The following is a 22,645-nucleotide window of genomic DNA, read 5'->3' on the forward strand; positions in this document are numbered from 1 at the left end:
AACAAGTGACTTCAGTATCCTTATGCATGACATAGCATGTAAGCTTGTACCCCAGCAATGATATACTCCCATCATCACTAATGGCTGGAAATTGTATCCTAGCAACATCTGAAGGGCACTGTGTTGGCTAACCTTGGGCTATAGAGATATTGAATTATTGATGTGGCGTTTGCCTCCTAGGATGGGTCATAAGGAAAGGGTTAAAATAGGTGTGTTGTGATTGGCCAGGGAGAATGCAAGGGGGGAATAAAAGTTAGAGCGGGAGGTTTTGAAAGTCAGTTGAGGTTTGGGAGTTGAAGAGGGAGGAATAGGCAGTGGGTTGGTAGAGTTGTATTGTGAGAGAGTGAGAGGAATTGTTAGGTGGAGTCAGATAGATAGTTGGGAATAATCAGTTTGGAGTTGTTAGGAACTAAGAATAAGAGACTGTCAAGAGAAAAATTAACTGAAACCATAAGCTTGTTCCTGCATTTAAAAATAAACTTGATTATTTGTTTATGTTAACAACTGACTGGACTCTGTGTGTCCCCGTGAGATACGGGGTAGTGGCAGCGGAAAAAGCAATCGCAGTGGTGGCACAGGGTCAATAGACCGTCAAACGTCCGGGGGCCCTGTGTGTGATCGCCACAATTGGCTTTTTTTTTTAATATAGAAAAAAGCTTCCCCATGTTCCAAATTCAGTTGCAACTCACCAATTCTGTGATCATGGTAGGCCAAAGCGAGGTAAGATGCTGTGGAGACATTCTCAAGAGCAGAACTCGGAAAAAGAGGAACACTTGGGAGTGAAGAGTGGGCACTTGCGGCAGGCGGAGACTTTCTACCAGCCTTTCTGAAACAGAAAAATCAACACAGATTTGGTAGCTCAAAAATCTGCAGCCCAGTTAATGAAAAAACAACAACCGATTAATAGTATGAGCTTTAGTTGATTTGTATTTAGGAAAGCTACGCTAAACTCAAGCGCACACAAACCTGGGGGAAGGAGGGAGAGATGTACCAGTTTTCAAGTAAACAGTTCACTGTGTTTCTAAGAGACCATGATAACAAGCCAATGGTATGATCCAGAGGTTAGCAGGACTTTTTTTTGGTATGCTTTGTTCTGCTGGCCCCAAATTATGTGCCAATACACAGAGCTGAAGATTTAACTACTGTTTAAATCGGGGGTGGGGAGTCCTTGGGAGTCCACATACTAATAAACTCCAACTCCCATGTGGCCCAGCTAGCATGACTGGTTGGCATGCTTCCGTCTTGAGAGACAATGGGAGTGTGCCTCCAGAGGCGAAGACAAACCACCACATTTGCAGCACTGAAGTGACCTCCCCAGGGTGCAAGCTAATGGAAAGGAAACTTCGGGAGGTCATGTCATCCATAAAGCACTAATAATAGTTAAGCAAAGGACACTTGTACTTTACCCCTCCAAGGGAAATGATAAAATTCTTATTCACCTTGTATATCTGGAAGGTATTTCTGGTATTGGTCCACTTCACTGCTAAAAATGGCAAAGGCCAGCCTCTTCAGAAGCATAGCACGCTGTTCCAGTTCTACATCCCGATTGGCAAACAGATTGAGCGAACTGCTCTGAGCTACAGCCACACGTGCTAAAGAAGGAATCATGCAGCAGAGAAGGTGCTTTTAGTGAAGACAAGAGTTCTTGGCTCAGAGACAGGAGTAGTTCAAAACAGGCACAGGACTCCAGGTTGGAAAAGGCTGATTTAAAGTATGTTATTAAAATCACTAGTTGAGTGCCATAAGTCAGTGCCCAGATTGTATTCTGCACTTTAAACATATATGCCAGGTACCATATACACTACATGGATCCTACTGATGAGTTAAATGCACTGTTTGTGTGCATTTCTCTTAAGAAGGCCCATCTAGTCCAGCATGCTGCTTCTCACAGTGGCCAATGAGATGCCCAAGGCAGGACTTGAGGGCCACAGCACTCTCCCACTGTTCCCTATATTCATGAGAGCAAGGGAACTATTCGTAGGATAGACCTGGCACCATTCACACTTCAGCAGTCACTTCAATCAATAAGTCTTGGTGTTCAATACTCTAGAATTTTCTCTGAATATACTTTTTAAAAAGTGATTTTACATTCTTTTTTTAAAAAAGGGATGCAACACATTCTGAGTTAAGACACACTCTTGTGGGCTACTTGGCAGGTGGATCTTGCATACAAACAACAAAGCCCTAGTTCAAGGCAGAGAGAGCAAGGAAAAATTCAAGATATTAACGAAACAAACATTAAATTCACAAAACCAGAAACAATATAAATTTACCAAAATTACTTCCAATGGTAAAGTCAATGAAAAAGTATCTATCATGCCTATGCTGTTTTTGCAAAAAAAAAAAAAAAAAGCTTTCTTGGCTTAGATGAGTTGTGATTTGGACCATTATGCCAGGCATCACCAACCTGCGGCCCTCCGGATGTTTTGGACTACAATTCCCATCATCCCCGAACACTGGTCCTGTTAGCTAGGGATCATGGGAGTTGTAGGCCAAAACATCTGGAGGGCCGCAGGTTGGGGATGCCTGCATTATGCAGACATCAGAAGAATCAATCTTTACAACATGATAGCTAATATTATTAGAATGGATTCCAAACATGCAAGTGTCTGTGGATCTTGTACACAGAGTTAAAAGCCAGAACTCACTCATCAGATCTCTGAACGTGGTTTTGTCATGTGTCATCAAATTATCCATGATTGCTCTCCAACTAAAAAAGAATTTAAAATGATATTGTCATTGCAAATAAAAGCATAGGATTTTATTTTGGTTTAAATGAAAAGGGAAAGTGTCAGTTTGACGCATGCCCCTTTCACAATTCTGCTCTGTACGTCAGAATAACATCCCGCAGTATATGAATGGTACAGATCTGTAAGAACCAAGCAGCTGCCTCTGTTGACAGAGGGAGTCTTGGGGTTAGGGGGTGGGGAGAGTATAAAGAAAAGATGCAAGAACTTGAGAAGAATGCTGCAGGATCAGGCAAAATGAAATCTAGTGCAACATCCTGTTTTCACAGTGGCCAACCAGATGCCTAGGAAGTCCACAAGAAGGAACTGAGTGCAACAGCACTCTCCCCAGCAACTGAACTGGTATTCTGAGGCATACTGTCTCCAAAAATGGTTGCAGAATATAGTCATTGGTAGCCCTTATCAAGCTTGAATCAAGGCTATTTGAGAAGCTCTTTCTGGAATCAGCAACCACACTATCCAAGCTATGGGTAGATGTGCATGGAATCAAGTAGACGCAGTGAATGTGCAGAACTAACAAATTGTGGGAACTTGGAGAAACAAGCTCTGTAAGAACTGGAGAGAAAATAGCAGAGGAACGAAGTTCAGCCGCACCTTATGCAAAAGGCATCAGGTTTCACCACTAGAATCTGCAGGTGGGGTTGGTGAAAGAGCTGCCTGAAACCCTGTTGTGTTGTTGCTATATAGTGTAGAGACCTTACAGCCAACAGAAGATTATACAAGCAAATGAGAGTATCTAGTCATCTGGAAAGTGCAGACTGCTAGAATTTTGTCAGTATGCTGTCTTAAGGCTGGGGAGCTGATGTGGTGCCTTCTAGACATTGCTGGCCTCAACTCCCATCATCCCTGAACATCAGCCATGCTGGCTGGAGCCAATAGGAGTTGGAGCCCCAAAACATCTGGAAGGCCCCATGTTGACAAGAACTGTCTTGGGGAAACAATTCTATTCCCTCCGCCCCCCGGTACTAAAATCAAACAGGAGCAACAAAAAGCCTTACTGATTAACACAGGAAGCATCCATTTGAAAGAAACTGGAATCCATAAAGAGGTCAAAAGCTTCCTTTTTCCACGCTCTCCTCGTGTATTGATAGCCGCTCAGGCTGCTCAATAGCTGAACACACGCTCGGTAGCTGGGCGCGTTATGGGCACTGGAACAAGGAAATAAATCCAATTCAAAATGATTTCAAGTAAGAAAAACCCTGCACAAAAACAGTCAGAACGCAGCACCTTTAAATCAATTTGAAATTATTCTTGCTTGGATCCCAACACCAGATCCTGGCCTACAACTGCCCACTGAATGCCCCATCCCCTTCAAATGCTCCTTCTGGATGTTAGTAAACCCTCCAGAGCAGACCTTAGCACCGTGCAAGGGGGTGCACCTAAAAGGAAAATTCATTATTAGAAAATCACTACCCTCCGCTGTGCACATGCATAATCACAACCATGATGGTAGTATTGATGTGGCTAGTCAACAACTCCCATCATCAATGTTGGCCGCTGGCCTTGTTGGTTGGGACTGATGGGAACTGGAAGTCGAACAACATCTGAAGGGCTACACTTTCCCTGCTTCTGCACTGGGTGAAGCATTTAGAGCTTAATTTGTCAGAAACATGCCTTATTCATTCAAGCAGCTCTGTGTCATCTGTAGCCTGAGAAGTCCTCCTTCTTCAACAACTATCCTGAAGCAGAGAGCTGGGAAAACCAAGGCATCTTACACCAGAAAGTTACGCCACATAAAGAGCAAGCCTGGTAATGCAAATCTAGGTGGCTGAAGTGTGTTACACCTCTGGTGGAGAGGTCAGCAGAGTCTGTCAGCCACAAAGATAAAATTCCTGCCATTGGTAATACACAGCACAGAATGTTTACACTGGGATAGGCTCAGTGATGAAGCTTTTGTTTGGTGAAGCTTTTGACAGCAACTGACTTGAGTTACTATAATATCAAGGGATAGTCCTGAACACTATCTGCAAAATACAGAGTTACTGTGCAAAATCAGAATTTAGGCTGCTGAAATGCAAAACGTCTCACAAATGCCAACAAGCAGGAAAGGTTGGAGACTACAGATTGCTACTTTTGCTGCCGAACCCTTTCATTAGTCAACATGAGTTCATACAAGTGCACTCAGAAGAGCAGTTGGGGAAGTGGCAAAAAAGACTACTAGGGGAGCAAGGATGTAATCATTGCTAGATAGGACCTTAATCTACTATGAAGGGAAGTGGGGCAGATGAATGGGATAGCAGGAAATATCTGGAGTGGGGGAGCACTAGCCTTGGAGTCGTTTCTGCAGAGTAGGGCCATATGTCACTGCAAGTATTAGTGCTTCTTATATATAATTGCTCACTTCAAGACTGCACAGAAGGACCACATTCAAACAACAGAATCTCATCTTAATAGGCAGAGATATAGATGAGCCTATGGCCACGTACACAGCCTTTTCACAAGAGCCAGCAAACAAACCAGAATGAATCTAGTTAACTAACATTAATTATAGTTCCCTGTTTTGTTCAAGTCTGGAAACTATGGCAGACAGCTTTCAAACACGTCAGGATATTAAGCTATTAAGCTGGCTAAGTATCTTGGCTTGTTCTGAAGCAGTTAATCACCATTTCCTTGTTTGGAAAACTCGTCCAGAGAGTACTTTATGTAAACTGTAATGGTAAGTTCACTGAAAGTGTACATCATAGTTAAAATAAGTTGTACATGTAATTGTAGAGGTACCTGTGATTGCGAAGATAAGGCACAACATAGTGCATTATATTTACAAGAAGTGGAATAACTCGCTCTTTTTCATCACTGTAGAAAACCATATCCAAAAGATGAGCCAAGACCTACAAGAGAAGAGAAATATTGAAAATGTCAATTTTCTGCCCTTACAAACCATATAATATATATAAATGCTGTACTATATATCCTTTCAATGGATGACTGCCCAGTTTCCAGCTATATTCATTATTTTCAAAACGTCACAAAGAAAACATTATTTAACAGGTTCTCTTTGAAATATCACCTTATCAAACTAAATGGTTGTTTAAAAAAATCCACAAATTCCTTAAGTATAGCACCAAAAATAGAGATGATTTTTCTTCATTCTCTCAAAAGCAGGTAAGAACTGTATACTGACAAATGTGCTGCATTAGCACTGATGCAAAATCGGTCCCTAGCAGAGAAATCCTGTCCAAGACTGAGCACGTGAACCTGACAGTTTTAAGACCAAATCAACTTCTGAGCGTAATGTGTGCTTTTTTGTGGGGGGTGGGGAGCCAACAGCTATATTATCTTTCAGCACAATTTTGTTTCTGCTAAAAGGGAAAAAATATACCCCAAAGCACATGCATGGACAATTCCCTTCCCTACTATTTCCAGAGACATGGGCTTGGATGAAGATTTGCAAGGCAATCCTAACATGTCTTCTCAAAAGTAAGTTCCATTGAATTCAATGGTGCTTACTCCCAGGTAAGTGAGGTTAGGATTGCAATTTTAAGTCATGCTTATAGTAGGCCCATTAAGACCAACGGGGCTTAAATTAGCCACAACAAAATTCAGTCCCACTGATTTGAATTGTAGCTTTGTGCTAGCAAAGGCCCTTCTGTTAGCCTAAGGCGGCACACCACTTTCACTAATCCCTCCTACCAACTGCAGCCACATATGCTATATCCCATACTACTCCAAAAGATCCCCGGAATCTAAGGAGAAGCTTTTGGGAAGCACCAGAGCCTGCCCTGGATAGATCATTGAAAATCAGGTTCCTTGCCTTTCACTAGTGCAGATGTGAGGAACCTCAGGTCCAGGGGCCAGGTGTGGCCCACCAGGCTTCTCGCTGCTCAAAAATATGTCCTTTCTTGCACATCTGAATATTCACCTGCTACCAAAATTCCAGAAGTGCAAGTGTGGTGAAATAATGCCCTGTTCTTTTCTGTGTTAACTCTTATATTTATATACAAACAAATATCTTAAAGTCTAATAAAAAGGGGAAAAACTTACTTCTGACAGCAGTGTTAAGGCATGGACACTATAAACGGATGGAGTTATGCTTGAGGTTTCCAAAGCTGGAGACAACATATCTGAACATTATTTTTTTTGAGGGGGTGGGGAACAAAAAATAAAGACATGAATCCATGTGTCAATATCTGTCAAGCAGTTTTAAAAGAAGCCACAGGTCTTTAAATATGCAGTACATCAAACAAGTTAGCACTGGGATGTATGCTGTGAAATAAAATCCCACCAGCTTCCCTTTTCCCGCCTGAAATTTGACTAAATATATCTGCATTCAACTATTGATATTTTTAATGCTGCAAAATCCTGTGATTTTCAGTGGAGCTAAAAATTATTTTCCATAGAATGGATGCTTGTGGTTCAATTAAAATAAGAATCATTATAAAACCAAAGAGAAATACTGTTTACATAGGCTGTGTTCATATGCAACACAGACAGAGCAATCCAAACTCTGTCAGGCTGGGGTGGGTTTGGAATGAGCAGAGGTGTTCCTCTACCCAACTCTCCTAGACCAACCAGCTGACTACCAAACATGCAAGTGAGATCCCAAGATGGTCTCAATGCCATCATGCAAAGGCATTGGGGGAATTCATTCTGCTCTCACCCTACCTTCTAATGTGGCCACAAGCTGTAGGGCTGCAGATGCGGCCGTGGCCCCAACCGGAGGGCAGAATGGGAGATAAGGTATGATCCTAAACCATAAACAAGGGGCAAGGAATCTTAGCTCAGCAGGCGAAGATCCTTATCTGCACATGCCCTGCAGACCACATTGGACAGGTAGGTGGTACAGTTACCTGTCAGTCAGCTGGCATCATAAATCTTTAAAATGTACCCCCCCCCCAAAAAAAATTGGTTTCAATAAAAACTGCCTGGAAATGCCATTCAAAGTGATTTTTTTTAAAGGTCTGTGCGACCATTAGCCTGGTTGCTGGATTGGACAAACAGATATAGGACACGGTTTCTTATCTAGCTAGGGATACACAGGTAGAGAGGTTTGCAGCCCTCAGCTAGATGTAAAATGAATTTAAATAGCAGGAGCCTTGCTCTACTGCAGCAGTGGGGCATGGACAAGATGCATGCCTCATTAGGCCCATCAGGCTGTTTTGGAGAAGCCAGGCTCACTTGTCCCTCAGATGACGGACAGGTGGCTGTGGCTTGCACAAAACAGCCCTGTTACGGTTATGTTAGAATAAGGCCCTCAGGCCAAAAGTGTTTCCCCATCTCTGCTCTACTGCTATCATCAACAGAAGCAATTTTGGATACTGATTAAATATGCTGGGCGGAGGAAGGGGGGGCAAGAAATCACCTTCAACGTCAGACTCCAAATTGTTTCCATCCACCATGATCTTGGGGGATGGTTTAACCTCCAAATTGCGCCTTAGCCACGTAGTCTGTTCCAGGGACGAGCCAGCGATGGCTCCAATGGCATCCACAATTTTGTGGGTTACATCCTGAAAGAGGCAAGGGGAAGAAATGCAAGATGATGAAGAGAGTCTTGGGTATCAAGAGAAGTAGTAATTGCTTTTTCTTGCATGATCGATTTCTGCATGAGGGTGATGGAGAGTCAGTGGTATTCAGAGCGCTCAGAGTTTATACAATGGCACAAGAATTAAAAGTTTCGGACCCGCCCCCTCGAGGAAACCTGTGCAATGGGAACATGGAAAAGGATCCTGGTGCGTTGATGTGTCAGGATTGCAAAGCAGATTGGGAGAATGAAAAGAGTGACAATGGGAGGGCCTATCAGATGAGGATAAACAGCCAGTGTGGCAACAGACAAGCGGGTGTCAGATCAGCTCCCCATAAGTAGTGACTGGCCAAAGGTAATCCAGAAACAGCTGAGGTGGCCTCATTTGCTGGTTCACTTCACACAGCAAAACATGGCACATCTAAGCAACAACACCATCAGATTCAAGTTTCACTTGTTAAACATGGAACTCACAGTACACATTTCCTAGAAATTAAGTGTACAAAAATCTGACTGAAATCAGAGCATTTTTTTTTATTAGTTCAATAATTAAAGTGATCTCTTCTAAAGAATGTATCCCTTCTAAAGAATTGGGAAGCAACCCAGGTAAAACCCAGCTTCGGTGTACTACAAAACAAAATATTACACTTACAAAGGTGCTTTTTTTATTTTAAAAAAGCACATATGTACTCAGAAGTAACCAAGGACATAAATTTCTTACCTGAAGATCTCGCTGGTCTTTCTTATTATCCAGATTTGGGTTTTTCATTATAAACTCATTTAAAACGCTTTAAAAGAAGAAGAAGAAGTAAACTTTCATATGAAGGCTTGAATAGAACAGATGGACCAAATATTTAAGCCAAGGGGACAACAACTGCAGAAATGCAAAGATGCTCAAGACTATCTACATGCAAAGAAGGAGGAGCCTAATTTCCCATGTTGACTGCATCTCTTGTTACACTGGAGGCAACTCCGAAAGGTCACCCAATTTTGGGAAGAGGCTTCTTGGGGGCAAGTGGCGGGCCAGGTGAAGGGAGATTGTTTGAAGAGGAACGGGAAGCCCTCTGGGAGATCCAGTTACTAAGCAGAAGATCCTTATGTAGCAGTTCGGATTTCACTCCGTGTATTTATCCAAATGATAAAACAAGTGACTGTTGATACTTTCTACAGCAATGTATACCAACACTGTGGTTATCAATGCATTGAAACAAAATATGTGGAGATATCACCTATTATACCAAATGCATCAAAATAACACGGGGGTTGCATGAGGTTATGGTGATATTACGGACAAGGCAAGCTGACACAAGGGTTTAGGTCTGGGATAACAAAGTTTTGGATTACAACAAAGTGATATTTTAGCAGATTCATGCAGATTTTTAGGTCATCTCTACATGACACACACCAAAATGGGCAGTGGTGGTCCAAAATGGTGCAAGCTTGGTGTGTTTGAGCCATGTTTCATATTAATAAGAATAATTTTAATCAAAAGACAAGATTAGGCTTGTTAATTCTGATCAGAGCACTCTCATGCCCACATGCTGTTTGATAAAGGTTGTCATCTTCTGATAAAAAATGCTCCTCTATAAAAGAGCTCTGGTTCATAACACATTGTGCATTGGGCTTGCACCGTTCTGGATTTCCTTCCCCGTTCTGATGTTGAGAGCACTTCAAGTACATGTTTAACTCTCACATTCAAATTCATGGGCTCTGAACTGAACGAGGCCTCAATAAATTACTGTGGTGCAGTACTGTGGTTACTGTCGCCTACATAAAGCTGTGCTGATGGTTCTTTTTTAGAGCCAGTTACAGGGGTTGGGTTACACATGACACTTGCTGGATTTCAGCCTTGCTTGCGAAGGCCAAGCCACCTCTCCAAAGGTGAGGTAGCAACATGTCCCCCAAATGCAAGAGATCAACTTCTCTCTTAAAATCATCATGGGTACTCCCTATCACTCATCAAGAATGTTTTAAGGTCTCTGAAAAATGATCTTGGCATTTCTCAGTAGGAAAAACTGATGGTGCTCATGCAAACAAAATAGCTCACCCAAGTATGAGAAACTGCCCCGGAGCTGGAAGGCCAAGTTGTATGGAATCCTTCAGAAGAAGCAATAATGAGGCCCAGCTGTCGACTACATTGGACACTGGGATTCTGCAAGGGGGGAAAAAGAGGTGGTCATATGGGTTTCCAAAGGCCATTAGAGTACTTCTTCACACTGCAGCCTAATGTCAAACAAATGGGATAAACACTGAAAGCTAACACTGGTGTTTTCTCTCAGTGAACGACCCAACGGGTAAGATAAAAGAACTCCAGAGGAAATGGGACACCAGAAAATAATCCTGCAGATTTTCCAACTTGAGAAAGAGGCTAATTTCCCAAAAGATGGAATTAGGTTCCAGCTTCTCTTCTGACACTTTTAACCTGAAGTTCTCAAAACCTGCTTAAAAAAACTGAATGGAACCACTGCACAAAGCATGCCCTCAACACAGCAAACATCTCATCTGGTGACACAGGAGAAAAGAAACGTACCCATAACCACTCACTGTCTTACCTCTGAATGTACGCAAAGAAAAACTGCAGCATGCAGACTTCCAATGAAAGGTGCTTCTAGAAAGATTTAGAAGCAAAGTATTAAAAGAGAACGGTTATATTTTTTTTCAAGGCCACCAAAGTGCATCAAAAGCCAGGAAACAAAATAATAAAATAAGCCTTGTTGAGTTTTAACAAACAGTGATTCCTTGTCTGAGTGCTACATACAGTCTTTCTTAAGGTTTTCCCCTCAAGATATTTCCTTGGTTTCTAAGCTTAACTGGAGCTTGGAATGCCAGTTGCGGTAATCTATGATAAGGAGAGGTAGGTTTGGAACTCAGCCCATTTCAAGTTACCATCGTTCCTGGCATTTGAGAACTAGGAGGGGGGTGCAAAATGGGGAAATTTAGAGCCACCAGCTTTTTTACTGGATGCTGGAAATAATGTTCCTATCAAAGGGTTGCACCCAACTATGTTATATTCTGAGTAAACCTGCTGCAATCGATGGGCTTAAGTAAGTCAACTCCATTTATCTTTTAGGTTCAGAACTGCCATCCATTTTCATTTCCAAAATTAAATGAGGTTGTGTCCACAACTATCTAGCATGAGCTATTACAGTAATCAAAGCAAACTGATTAATTTAGTTACCCATAAAGCAGCAGCAACCCAACACATTTCACCTGTTTTAATTGAATGCATTGGATATGTATGTTTGTTCGTTTTACAGTCACAAACGGCAGCTCCCTCGGCCTATAAAGCGAGATGAGCGCCGCAACCCCAGAGTAGTCTGTGGCTGGACTTACCGTATTTTTCGCCCTATAGGACGCACTTTTTCCCCTCCAAAAATGAAGGGGATATATCTGTGCATCCTATGGGGCGAATGCAGGCTTTCGCTGAAGCCTGCAGGCTTCAGGAAGCTCTGCGCAACCCTCAGTAGACTGGCGCCACTTCGCGCCCGCCTCCCGATGGCTGCGCAGAGCTGCCTGCATTCCGAAGCCTGGGGAGATCGGCGCAACTTATCGCTGGCCTCCCTAGGCTTGCGGATAGCAGGCTGTTCTCGGGGCTGGGATTGGGGGAGGCTCGGGCTTCCCCCGCGCCAGCCCCGCGCTTGGGGGGGGGGAAATAATTTTTTCCCCTTTATTCCCCCCCCCCAAAAAAACACCTAGGTGCGACCTATGGGGCGGTGCGCCCTATGGGGCGAAAAATATGGTAACTATCAGGAGTCCTTTACCTTTGACGTTTGTCAAACACAGCCTAGCCATCGTAACACCAACTTCTTTTGTTGAAAAATGCAAGCTTAAGTTATTTCCATACCTTGTCCTTGGCTATTGCTGGTGGTTGCTTCAAGACTTCTTTCACTGTTTGCATAACAGTCTCAGTTCTCATAACGCTGATAGAACGAACCAGCTCCACTAACAGAAGCTGTTCTTCACTAGGTGTAGGAATGACCTAAAAAGTATTGTACATTGCTATTGAGTCCAGCACTGAAGTCCTGACAGTTTCAAAATTACATGGGTTGCATTGTGTGGCCCTGCACAATTTTTCATGGACTCCACCTCCATTTTGCATTGGCTCCACCCACCTCTGGCATGGAGTTCCCAGATAGTTATTATTATTATTACAAGAGAAAGTGGCCTGTAGGCTGAAAAAGATACCCCTCCCCTCCTCTAGGACATCTGATCAATGAAACTTACTGGGCTGACTGACAGGCTCCCAACTTGCCTTCCCAGGGATACAAAGCACCTGACCCCCAAGAACCTCAATCTGGACCTCAATATTTTAACCAATTTGGAAGGAAGATGGGAATTATTTTCAAATGGCTGCATTACTTAACATACCTTAGTCCTTGAAGTGTTTTTGTGTTGCCTCCTTTCATTCCACACAAATGCAATAGCTGCCATAAAATGAACGCCGTGATTCATTGAGATAGGGCCCAGCAATTCAAGAATCTGCTGCCTCAGGTTCTGAAATTTAAAGATCATCCTCATTATCAAATTATGCACCCAGAGAATTTTGCTATTGTCCACTGACTGCAAAGATATGGAAATGTAACCTAAATAATTCCTTAATCTTAGTGGGTTTTTGGGGTTTTTTTTTTTAGTTTGCTTTTGTTCCTCAAACAAAACAATGTATAACATGACAAGCAACATTTAGTTAAGAGCACTAGTTGTATCTGTTTTACGGTAAAGCATGTTTTCTTCTTTACTCATGACTGGAATTCTCCCTTTTTGTTTACTGTGTGATCTTACACAGTCATTCCACTGGAGGCTGCTTGTGACCGGTGGTTGCCGGATACGCTCCTTGTTTGTTAAGTATTTAAAAAAGTGAAATCACACTACTTGAAACATTTCTTTTGCCTGTTATAAACTGCTCCTGTCTTTCACAATCTGTGACAGTTTTTCCATCAATTCAACTGTCCAGGTTTGTCGGTACCATTCAGAGGAATCGTTGTCACCTAAATCTATCTTCAAGCTATTGTCAAACATGCTGCTTAAGTTAAGTTCTTATTTGTAACACTTTGGATAATAATGGATAATAATACCATCCTGAGATCTAAGTCTAGCATCGGATCTATGACAAGTCTCATTTCATATATTCATTTATACAGAATTCCTATATCTTCTCACGTGACCACAACATATGAAAGTAAGTACCTGAAAACTTAATATATGTTACAATCACCTAGAAACTGAAAGAACTACAGATGAATATTTGGTAGGGCAATGCCCTGCCTATGAACCAACAGAAAATAGGTTGCCTACATATGATACGAAAATACACTCTTGGATTATTTTCTGTAGGAACAGCTAAGCGGTATGAATTTTTCGAGGGAAGTTAGTGTTGGTTTGTTTGAAGTGTTAACAAAAGCAAGTGTTAACAAAAAAGAGAGTAATGGGCTAGATCATGGGTAGGCAAACTAAGACCCGGGGGCCAAATCCGGCCCAATAGCTTTCTAAATCCAGCCTGCGGACGGTCCGGGACTCAGCGTGTTTTTACATGAGTAGAATGTGTGCTTTTATTTAAAATGCATCTCTGGGTTATTTGTGGGGCATAGGAATTCGTTCATCCCCCCCCAAAAAAATATAGACCGGCCCCCCACAAGGTCTGAGGGACAGTGGACCGGCCCCCTGTTGACACCTGGGCTAGATCTTTCATGTTGAAATGCTGTTAACAAATAAAGAATTTGTTTCTTCATTTGTAGCTTCTATCATAACAGAATTCCCCTCAGCTTATTCAATTCCCGAATAAATATTATCATTGGAGAATGTAAGTGCTGGTGATGATATAAAATGAAATGGGGCTTGCAAGGGATACATTCCTACTGCAAACAGAAATAGAATAAAATTTGTGGATGTTTGGTATCAGTGGCTAAGGCTGGATATGGGGGAATTTTAAGAGGAACTTGGAGTCATTGTTTGCCCTCTGTTAACCTGCAGGGTTGCTGGTGGTTCTTCAGGTTCTGTGCTGGCGATTTACTAAACGCTTTGTAGGTTACATTCAAACAGACACAACTCCATCTGGTCTGACAAAGTCATACACAAACAGTATGCAGACACACACAGGACCATTCATGTTCTTCTGACCTTTGTTGATCCAAGATTAATGGTGGTAATGGATGCAGCAGCTGCAGCAGCTGTTTTCTCTGAAGAGTCTGCCTGGTGCAGGATGCTCCACAGAAGAGTCACAGATGACATGATCATGTGAAGGATAGACAAGATCCCACTGCGTGCTTCTAGCATATGCTTTTGGTCTACAGTCACCAGAAGCTGGTACCAACAAAGAAGAGCAAAATAGATCAATTACTCTCAGTGATACAGGAAAGTGCCTACCTCCTCCACACATGTACAATTCTGCCTTTTCTCACTTTGGGTCTCTCCTCTCCCTCTTAGCATAATGTCAGCACTGAGTCAAAGGCTTAGAACTTTAAAATATAGGCATAACACTAATAGTTTCCTATGTTTCATGGCAGCGGGTATACTAGGGCCAACCTATCATTAAGCATCTGCACATCAAAAAGGGGTAGCAAATTGTCATTCATTTCATTTATTATTAAAGTGTTTTTATTTCCAGGGATGGAGAGATGCTTGTGTCACTTTCAGCCTCAGGTGCCAAAATAACTTGACAACCATGGGTACTATATTCCTCGTCCTCAGGTCGGCGCCATGTCCTGCTCTACATCAAGAAGCAAGTGTCTTGGGCTGGCCCTAAGGTCTGTACCCAGAATTAGCACTGCTGTTAAACCAACCCAATGCACATGAGTTGTAAGGAAACCATGCAATGTACAGACTTACTGGGTGCCACTACAGAACACAGCAAATTATGGGCTCCTAAACTGTTCTCATAAGCAAAGGAATCTATAGCAGGGTTTCCTAAACTTAGGTTTCCAGTTGGTTTTGGACTACAACTCCCATCATCCCTAGCTAGCAGTGGTCAGGGATGATAGGAACTGTAGTCCAAAAACAGCTGGAGACCCAGGTTTGGGAAACCCTGATCTAGAGGTATGGTCAATTCAGTAATGGTTTCCTCCCTCTCAAAGGACAAAAATAAATGTTACAGTTAAAACACATGCATAGACAAAGGCACGGTCAAACCCTTGAACATGCTTACCTGATGATACTGTGCAGTTGGATCCAACAAGCAATAGTGAATGACAGTTGTAATGCCCTCCAGCAGAGTGAGCATCATATCTGGTGGAGTAACGGATGCCATCCAAAGGGGCCTAAAACACAACATTGAATTTGTTGCAATTTTGAACGGAACAAATTAGACATTTTTAAAAAAACTGCCAAGAGAAAGAGAGAGACATGCCTGCTGCTGGATAATCCTGTTTCGTATCTGTACTGCTGAATCAGGTTGTCCAGGTTCCGGCAAAGCTGGAGGGTCACAGAAACCACCACTCTTTGGAGCACCTTCCCCATGTAAGGCAGGGAAGCAGTAATGAGTCCTATCCACTGGGGATGCATTTTACAGGCACAGTGCTGGTGCAACGCTCTTATCACGGCACAGAGAAACATGCCTTGGGAGGTGATTGGCTGAGAGTGCAAATACTGAAGGGAAGTCATTGGCTGCTGGGGGTTGATGTGCTCCAAGTCCGTCACGACAAAGTCAAAGCCCGCCTCGTTCTCCTCGGGCCCAGTCATCACTCTGTGCTCCAGGACAATGAGCCGCTGGAGGACTTTCAAGAGCTGCGACTGCAGGGTGCTGCCGTTGTCCAGCTCGTCCTCGGAGAAATTGATGAGGCTGTCTTCAGAGTAGCCTTCCTCAATGGCCACCATATTTTTCCCAGCGACCTTCTCGCTGTGCCACTTCTGGGCGCTGAAGATGGAGGAGAGCAAACAGTGCAGAACCACTTTCTGCACCTTGCATTTCGACAGCATGTCCGAGATGAAGCTGGGAAAGCCCTTCGTGGAACTCTCCACCACTTTGGCCAGCTCGGCAAAGAGAAGGGTCAAAATCTCAATGCTCATCATCTGCATGTTGCGGTTCCCTATCAGGTCTTGCGGGGAGACTTTCACGTGGGTTGGATAGTGGCTCCGCATGTAGTACAAGCACAGAGAAATGAGGATCTCTATGTACATGGAGCTACGGAAATTATGGTTCGAGTCCACTGGGATATGGCTGTAGAAGTCTTTGCCCATAACCGATATGCGATGTCTGGCCAAAAGATTCTGAAGTAAGGACAGCTGTGGGGTATAGGCATTGTTGACGCTGGTGGTGGAGATGGCATTCACAAAAGCGGAAGGGTTTGTTTTCAAGATGGCTTTAATGGCAGAGAAAGCATAGAGAGTCCTTGAGGAGTCATACACCTGAAGGTACAACAGCACATGCTGGTATAAAGGATGGATATTAAAGTGGGGCGACTTTCGCATTCCTGGTGACCCTGCGTCACTCTCGATTTCCGAGATCTCTCCCTCTCCGCAGCTGTACCAATTTTCCAAGTCGAGGCCATCGGTGAAGAAAACGCTGGTTTGTTTAAGCTTCTCAGCTTGCGCCTTCTTCTTCTCGTCGTCTTTCCTCTTGGCTATTTTGACTTTGGGCTTTGCTCCCGGCTGCTTACCAGACTCTTTCACGATGGTTTCTTTCTCCGATGTTTTTTCAGGGAATTTCCCTTTAAAGCTGAACTGGATGCTGCTGTGACTTCTCTGCCTAGACTTTGTTTCCGCTGATGCGGAAATCGGGTCACAGAGACTCTGCTCACTTACTGAGATGCAAGGAGAGGAATTGTTTCTGGAGATTTCATTGGAAATGCTGTCCAGTCCTGTCTCGGTCGAGGCAGATAGCAATTGAGAACTGTCGTTGCTAAGCAAACTGCTCTGGCTGTCTTGAATGTTTGGGTCTTCAGTTTTAGCAGCCTCTTCGGAGGGATCCAAAGCATTTAGCTTAGTGGAGGCATCTTCTGAATACAGGTAATGCTTACCTGGTTCGGTATCTTCTCCAAGCCCACTGACAACCTTGCATATCAAGTCAGTGACCACCTGCTGGACAATTTCATCCGGCGAATCTCCCCTCAAATGCTGAGAACTGTCTGTTGCCATCAGGCTTTCAGCTTCTGCCTCGAAGCTTAGGTTATCCCCAGCAGATGACTGGGAACAGCCAGAGTCTGAACTTTGCATTATTTCTATCTGATGGTCGGGAAGATCAAAATCAGATGCAACCATAGGAAGAGTTTCACTGCTGGTACTCAGTAGGGAGATCCTGTCACTTAATGGGTTGACTGTAAGACTGAAGTTCTCCATTTCATCCATGGCAAGTTGCTTTTCATTGTTCTCTTTAGCAGTAATGTCTTGTTCCTGACTTGCCGGCATGTGGGCAAATGCTTAAAAGAAAAAGGGAATTCAGATGTGATGTTTTTCTACAGACACTGAACAATTAGTTCCCTAAATCATGTAACATTATGCGCCCCCTTGCCCAGCTTGTCCGGAGTTTTGGGCTGGGCTGCCATCAGTATGCTGATGACACCCAACTCTATCTGTTGATGGATGGCCATCCTGACTCGGCCCCAGACACACTGATCAGATGCTTGGAAGCTGTGGCTGGATGGTTACGTGGGAGCCGGTTGAAGTTAAATCCTTCGAAGACAGAGGTCCTCTGGCTGGGACGGGACGATATGAGATTGAGGGGGCAACTCCCTTCTCTTGCGGGGGTGCAATTAGTGCCAGCACCGTCCGTTAAGAGTTTGGGTGTAATCTTCGATACCTCCCTCTCCATGGAGGCGCAGATTGCAGCTATAACAAAGGTGGCATTTTTTCATCTCCGCCAAGCTAAGCAGTTGGCTCCTTACCTCTCTCGCCCTGACCTAGCCACTGTGATCCACGCGACGGTCACCTCCAGACTGGATTATTGTAACTCGCTCTACGTGGGGCTGCCCTTGAGACTGACCCAGAAACTCCAGCGGGTGCAGAATGCCACAGCGAGACTCCTTACGGGGTCTTCGCTGCGAGATCACATTCATCCGGTGCTATACCAGCTGCACTGGCTCCCGGTGGAGTACAGGATCAGGTTTAAGGTGCTGGTTTTAACCTTTAAAGCCCTATACGGCCTAGGACCCTCGTACCTACGGGACCGCCTCTCCTGGTATGCCCCACAGAGGAACTTACGGTCTTCAAATAAAAACATCTTGAAGGTCCCAGGCCACAGAGAGGTTAGGCTGGCCTCAACTAGAGCCAGAGCTTTTTCGACTGCGGCTCCAACCTGGTGGAATGCCCTGTCGCAAGAGACAAGGGCCCTGCAGGACTTGACATCTTTTCGCAGGGCCTGTAAGACAGAGCTGTTCCACCAGGCCTTTGGTCAGGGCGCAGCCTGACTCCCTCCTTTGGCAATCTCTACAAAGCTTTAGTCTATGGTTGCCATCAATTTGTATTTTAATTAATTTTTAGAATGTATTTATAATGTTGTACTGTTTTAGTGTTGTTAGCCGCCCTGAGCCCGGCTTCGGCTGGGGAGGGCGGGATATAAATAAAATTTATTATTATTATTATTATTATTAACATTCCTTCCTTGCTAAAGCAGCTTTACAGACAGTTCACTCTGATCGTTTACAAGTTAATATACAAGAGTCCTATTCAGAGGCTGTATAAATTACATGTAGGTAGCTCTCCCTCAGTTAACTCTAAATTCTCTGTAGATGGGTTTACAGACCCAACAGAGCTCTGGATCAGGGCCCATCTGTGTTGCAAATATGAGCAATTACTAACAGAAGTACAAAAAGCACTCAATGCATATTTTAAAAAATGTTCTAAATCTGCAAAGCAAAGCATTTGACCTCTGATTAAATGTTGCTATTGGACTTTGACATCAGTAATTGATCAAAAAAGCAGAAGATAAAGTATGGGGGGGGGAATATAAAAACATTGTGCTTGGTTTACGGTTTAATTAGGTCCTCATCTGGCAGGTCATAAGTTAGAGAATAAATTACATTGTGCAGCAGTGCATTGTGGATGAGTAATAAACAGAAAACAATCCATACCAGAATTAATTTTTAAAGGGTTGGTTTAGTAAAACACAGAAATTATAACCTGATGACCAGATCATCAATAATCTATCATAAATGTAACTGAATAACTTCCCAGTTCATAACATATATACTTGGACTAAATTCCTCTTGATAAACAAGCTTATCAATAAATCTAATAATAAGTTAAGACTCTTAGACTAGATGACAGTCCACAAAATAGGAGAGAAATAATGTTTAGCGAAGACAGTATCTGCTTCAGTTTGTGGCATTGTTACCATTATTGGCAAGTCCCTTCTAAACCAATACAGTGGTACCTCGGGTTAAGTACTTAATTCGTTCCGGAGGTCCGTTCTTAACCTGAAACTGTTCTTAACCTGAAGCACCACTTTAGCTAATGGGGCCTCCTGCTGCTGCCGCGCCGCTGGAGCACGATTTCTGTTCTCATTCTGAAGCAAAGTTCTTAACCTGAAGTACTATTTCTGGGTTAGCAGAGTCTGTAACCTGAAGCGTATGTAACCCGAGGTACCACTGTATGATGTCTAAATTGAGATGCTTCAAGAAAATGGTATCAGGACAGAATACTACCAGAGCACTCCATTTTCTTTCATACCATTCTAGACTCCATGCCATCCTCTCCAGGATCAGTAATGGCATGCGTAGCATTGGCCCAGCTACTAATTCATGGATATATTCCATTTGTGATATGACATGGAAGTGCAGGCAACCCCCGATTTGCTTGGGGGTTGCGTTCTGGGTCATTGCACGAGACGGGGGAGCGTATGTAAGCCCGCCTTGAACGTGCACAAAATGGTCATTGTCTGTATGACGGAGTATTGTAAAGGCATATTAGTAAGGCAGATATGTGAAATTAGGGTTTTTAAACACAGTACTTACAATCACCACAGTTAAATTTCTGCATAAAATTATTTTCATTTTCATCCTCAGGATAACAAGATGGTTTATTCCAGTAGCATTCAGCCTGCACTCTCTGGACAGAAATGCGCTGAGTTTTTGGGTGGAGAAGCAACAGAAGCAAAGGTTCAAGGACTCTTGCAATGTCATGACGTTGGAGCACTTGATTTAACCAGGCCTGACCGACTGACCAGGTAGAACCATCCAAACTGTTAAGGCTGTCCAGCATGATAAACAAGGACCTGAGGATGGAAAAAAAAATCCAAATAAAAACCACAATGGTTGTAACTATGGGCATCAGCCAATAGTTTCTTCAGCTGGGGAAACCTGGCTGAACAACTTGACAGACACTTCATCTACTGCATAATGGGAGGACTCTGCAAAGGTCTAAGAGATGACAGAGGTCTCCCTGGGCTATCTTTCCATTTGGAATTGGGAGAGGAGCTGCCTTCCAGGTCAGAAAGCGACATGGCTCTTCCTGGGTAGAGACAATTAAACTCTGAATATTTTTGCACTATCTTTGAATCCAACCAACCTGTCAAATGAGCGACCATATGATGAGGACTTGTTAATATGGAGGTCTCTGGTGAGGTGCCATAGCACTGCAAACTTGGCATGAGCTTCTGTCCTGATTTTCTGCAGAATAAACAGACATATAACATGTTTAAACAATTCACTGGAGGAAGTATGGAGGGAAGTGGAAATCTAAATCAGAGCCAAGTCGGAACACATGGAAACGGTATAATCAAGTGATTGCTGCGGTTAAATCATAAATGAAATCACAAGCTAGCTTTTGGTTCACAATTTTCCTTTTTGTACCTTTCCCTCAGTACAGTATCAGAATAGGAAAGCAGAAATAAGAGGGCAGAGCGGTATGAAGCTTGTTATTTATTTAGTGCCATCCAAGAAGCTGGACTAAAGACAGTACCTGAACAAAATTAGAGGAAGAGCAAGCCTGGTTGCAAAGAACCACACTGGAAAGGAGGAGCTATTTTATTTTTATTTTTATTATTTTTAATTAAGACACTACTGTTAGGAAGGAAGGTTGCCTGCATAAGAATTGCACTGTTCCTCACCAACACCACCGTGAGGCTCCCATGTCTTGCATTTTACCTGCATAATCTGCAATGATAATATAGGATTCTAAAATAGTTTCACTGCCTCAATTCCCAAATTGAGCACATCTCAAAAGAGCGTAACATCAAGTCAAGGACAAATAGACTGAAAAACAGTTTCTATCCAAGAGCTGTGGCCTTTTTGAATGCTGTAACTCGATAGTGTGACCTGGGAGTTTGATGGGTGTTGGTGTGGGTGTGGCTGGAATGTGGCTTGTTTGGTTGTTGTTGTTGTTTTGCTTTTGTTGTTTTTAAGGGATGGCATCCAATTTCGTTGCACTTGTGCAATGTTGCACTTGTGTAATGACAATAAAGAATCTATTCTATTCTATTCTAATACATGTGAGCCAGTATTTACCTTGTCTCTGTGGGTCAACTGTTGACTGATAACATCCTCGCAAATGCTAGATGACGGAACTAGATTGTGCAACTGGAAAAAAAGCTCCACACTCTTCTGGTGATGTTGAGGAGTTCCATCACCCAACTGGTCCCATAGTGTTAATGCCACATGCTTTGGAAAGGAACACAGGAGAAATACACACAGACACAGTTATAGCTGTCTTATCAGAGTGAACAGCTGGGGGGAGATGCCTAGGTGTAGCCCAGCTGGTGGAATAGTAGAAAAACACTGAGATCCAAATGTGATGTAGGTGTTCCTCTACAATGGGAAGGCACTTCCGCTTTTACAAGGTTTCCCCCGATTTCTGCCAAGTCTATCCTCTTGCTTCCACCCCCAACACATCCTATATTCTTCCATAGGCTCCTCTACCCCTCAAAAGTGGCTTTTCAGGGGGTTACGGAGGGAGGTTAGCATGAAAAAGCCTCACTGTTCAAGCAGAGTTCCACCCATGAGTTTTTGGGTCCAAGCCTTTATAAGGCCCAGAAAGAAATTACTGTAAAATGCCGTAACAACATCTGTTTTAGCAGCAGTTTCATTGCAAACCGCATGGTGCCACAGCAGCAGCAAAGCCCCTTGCACTGAGTTTCCCAAGCGCCCAATAACTAGCAGGCTGTCAGACACTGGGAAAGTGCTGTGCAGTGGACTTTGACAGGGGTGGGGGTGGAACAACAGGGTGCTGTTGCGCTCATGTCCTGCTGGAAGGCTTCCAAAGGGCCACTGTGAGAACAGGATGCTGGACTAAATGGACCATTGGACTGATTCAGCAGGCTGTTCTTATGCTCTTATCAGGATTGTAGATAAAATACTTAACAAGTAGTGTAGTGAGTAATGAGCTTCAGAGCAATGTATTAAGTTTCATTTAACCCAAAGCAGTGATAACAGCCTTGTAAGGTGCAAAGTTTGGGTGCAGTACTTAGAAATTAAGTACCTCTGAAGTTCAGAAGTGGGTCACCAGGTGGACAGAACTGCTGTGCCAGTTTCCCAGCAGACAGATCACTGTTGAAAGGTGGATGGGTGAGGTGTTAGGG

The 22,645-nt window shown here is 43.4% G+C and overlaps 1 protein-coding gene across 6 annotated transcripts in view; it reads right to left on the reverse strand.

Moving 5' to 3' along the window:
* DOP1A (DOP1 leucine zipper like protein A) overlaps window positions 1-22,645 on the reverse strand; it is a 55,429-nt gene that overhangs the window by 3,327 nt on the left and 29,457 nt on the right. For 5 of the 6 annotated variants that reach the window (XM_028722857.2, XM_028722856.2, XM_028722861.2 and 2 more), the window contains 18 exons: window positions 21,576-21,728; window positions 20,638-20,738; window positions 20,085-20,344; window positions 15,545-17,552; window positions 15,344-15,455; window positions 14,320-14,502; window positions 12,574-12,699; window positions 12,050-12,184; window positions 10,758-10,813; window positions 10,253-10,357; window positions 8,927-8,993; window positions 8,047-8,191; window positions 6,729-6,808; window positions 5,466-5,575; window positions 3,746-3,895; window positions 2,649-2,710; window positions 1,440-1,592; window positions 690-826 (listed from right to left, as the gene is read on the reverse strand). In XM_028722857.2, the coding sequence (XP_028578690.2) occupies window positions 690-826; window positions 1,440-1,592; window positions 2,649-2,710; window positions 3,746-3,895; window positions 5,466-5,575; window positions 6,729-6,808; window positions 8,047-8,191; window positions 8,927-8,993; window positions 10,253-10,357; window positions 10,758-10,813; window positions 12,050-12,184; window positions 12,574-12,699; window positions 14,320-14,502; window positions 15,344-15,455; window positions 15,545-17,552; window positions 20,085-20,344; window positions 20,638-20,738; window positions 21,576-21,728 (4,143 nt within the window). Of the gene's footprint in view, window positions 1-689; window positions 827-1,439; window positions 1,593-2,648; window positions 2,711-3,745; window positions 3,896-4,361; window positions 4,440-5,465; window positions 5,576-6,728; window positions 6,809-8,046; window positions 8,192-8,926; window positions 8,994-10,252; window positions 10,358-10,757; window positions 10,814-12,049; window positions 12,185-12,573; window positions 12,700-14,319; window positions 14,503-15,343; window positions 15,456-15,544; window positions 17,553-20,084; window positions 20,345-20,637; window positions 20,739-21,575; window positions 21,729-22,645 lie in introns of those variants that run through there. The other variant, XR_013392298.1, reaches the window with a different exon arrangement.

The sequence above is a fragment of the Podarcis muralis genome, chromosome 3 (genome assembly GCF_964188315.1).
Source record: "Podarcis muralis chromosome 3, rPodMur119.hap1.1, whole genome shotgun sequence".
Classification (NCBI taxonomy): domain Eukaryota; kingdom Metazoa; phylum Chordata; class Lepidosauria; order Squamata; family Lacertidae; genus Podarcis; species Podarcis muralis.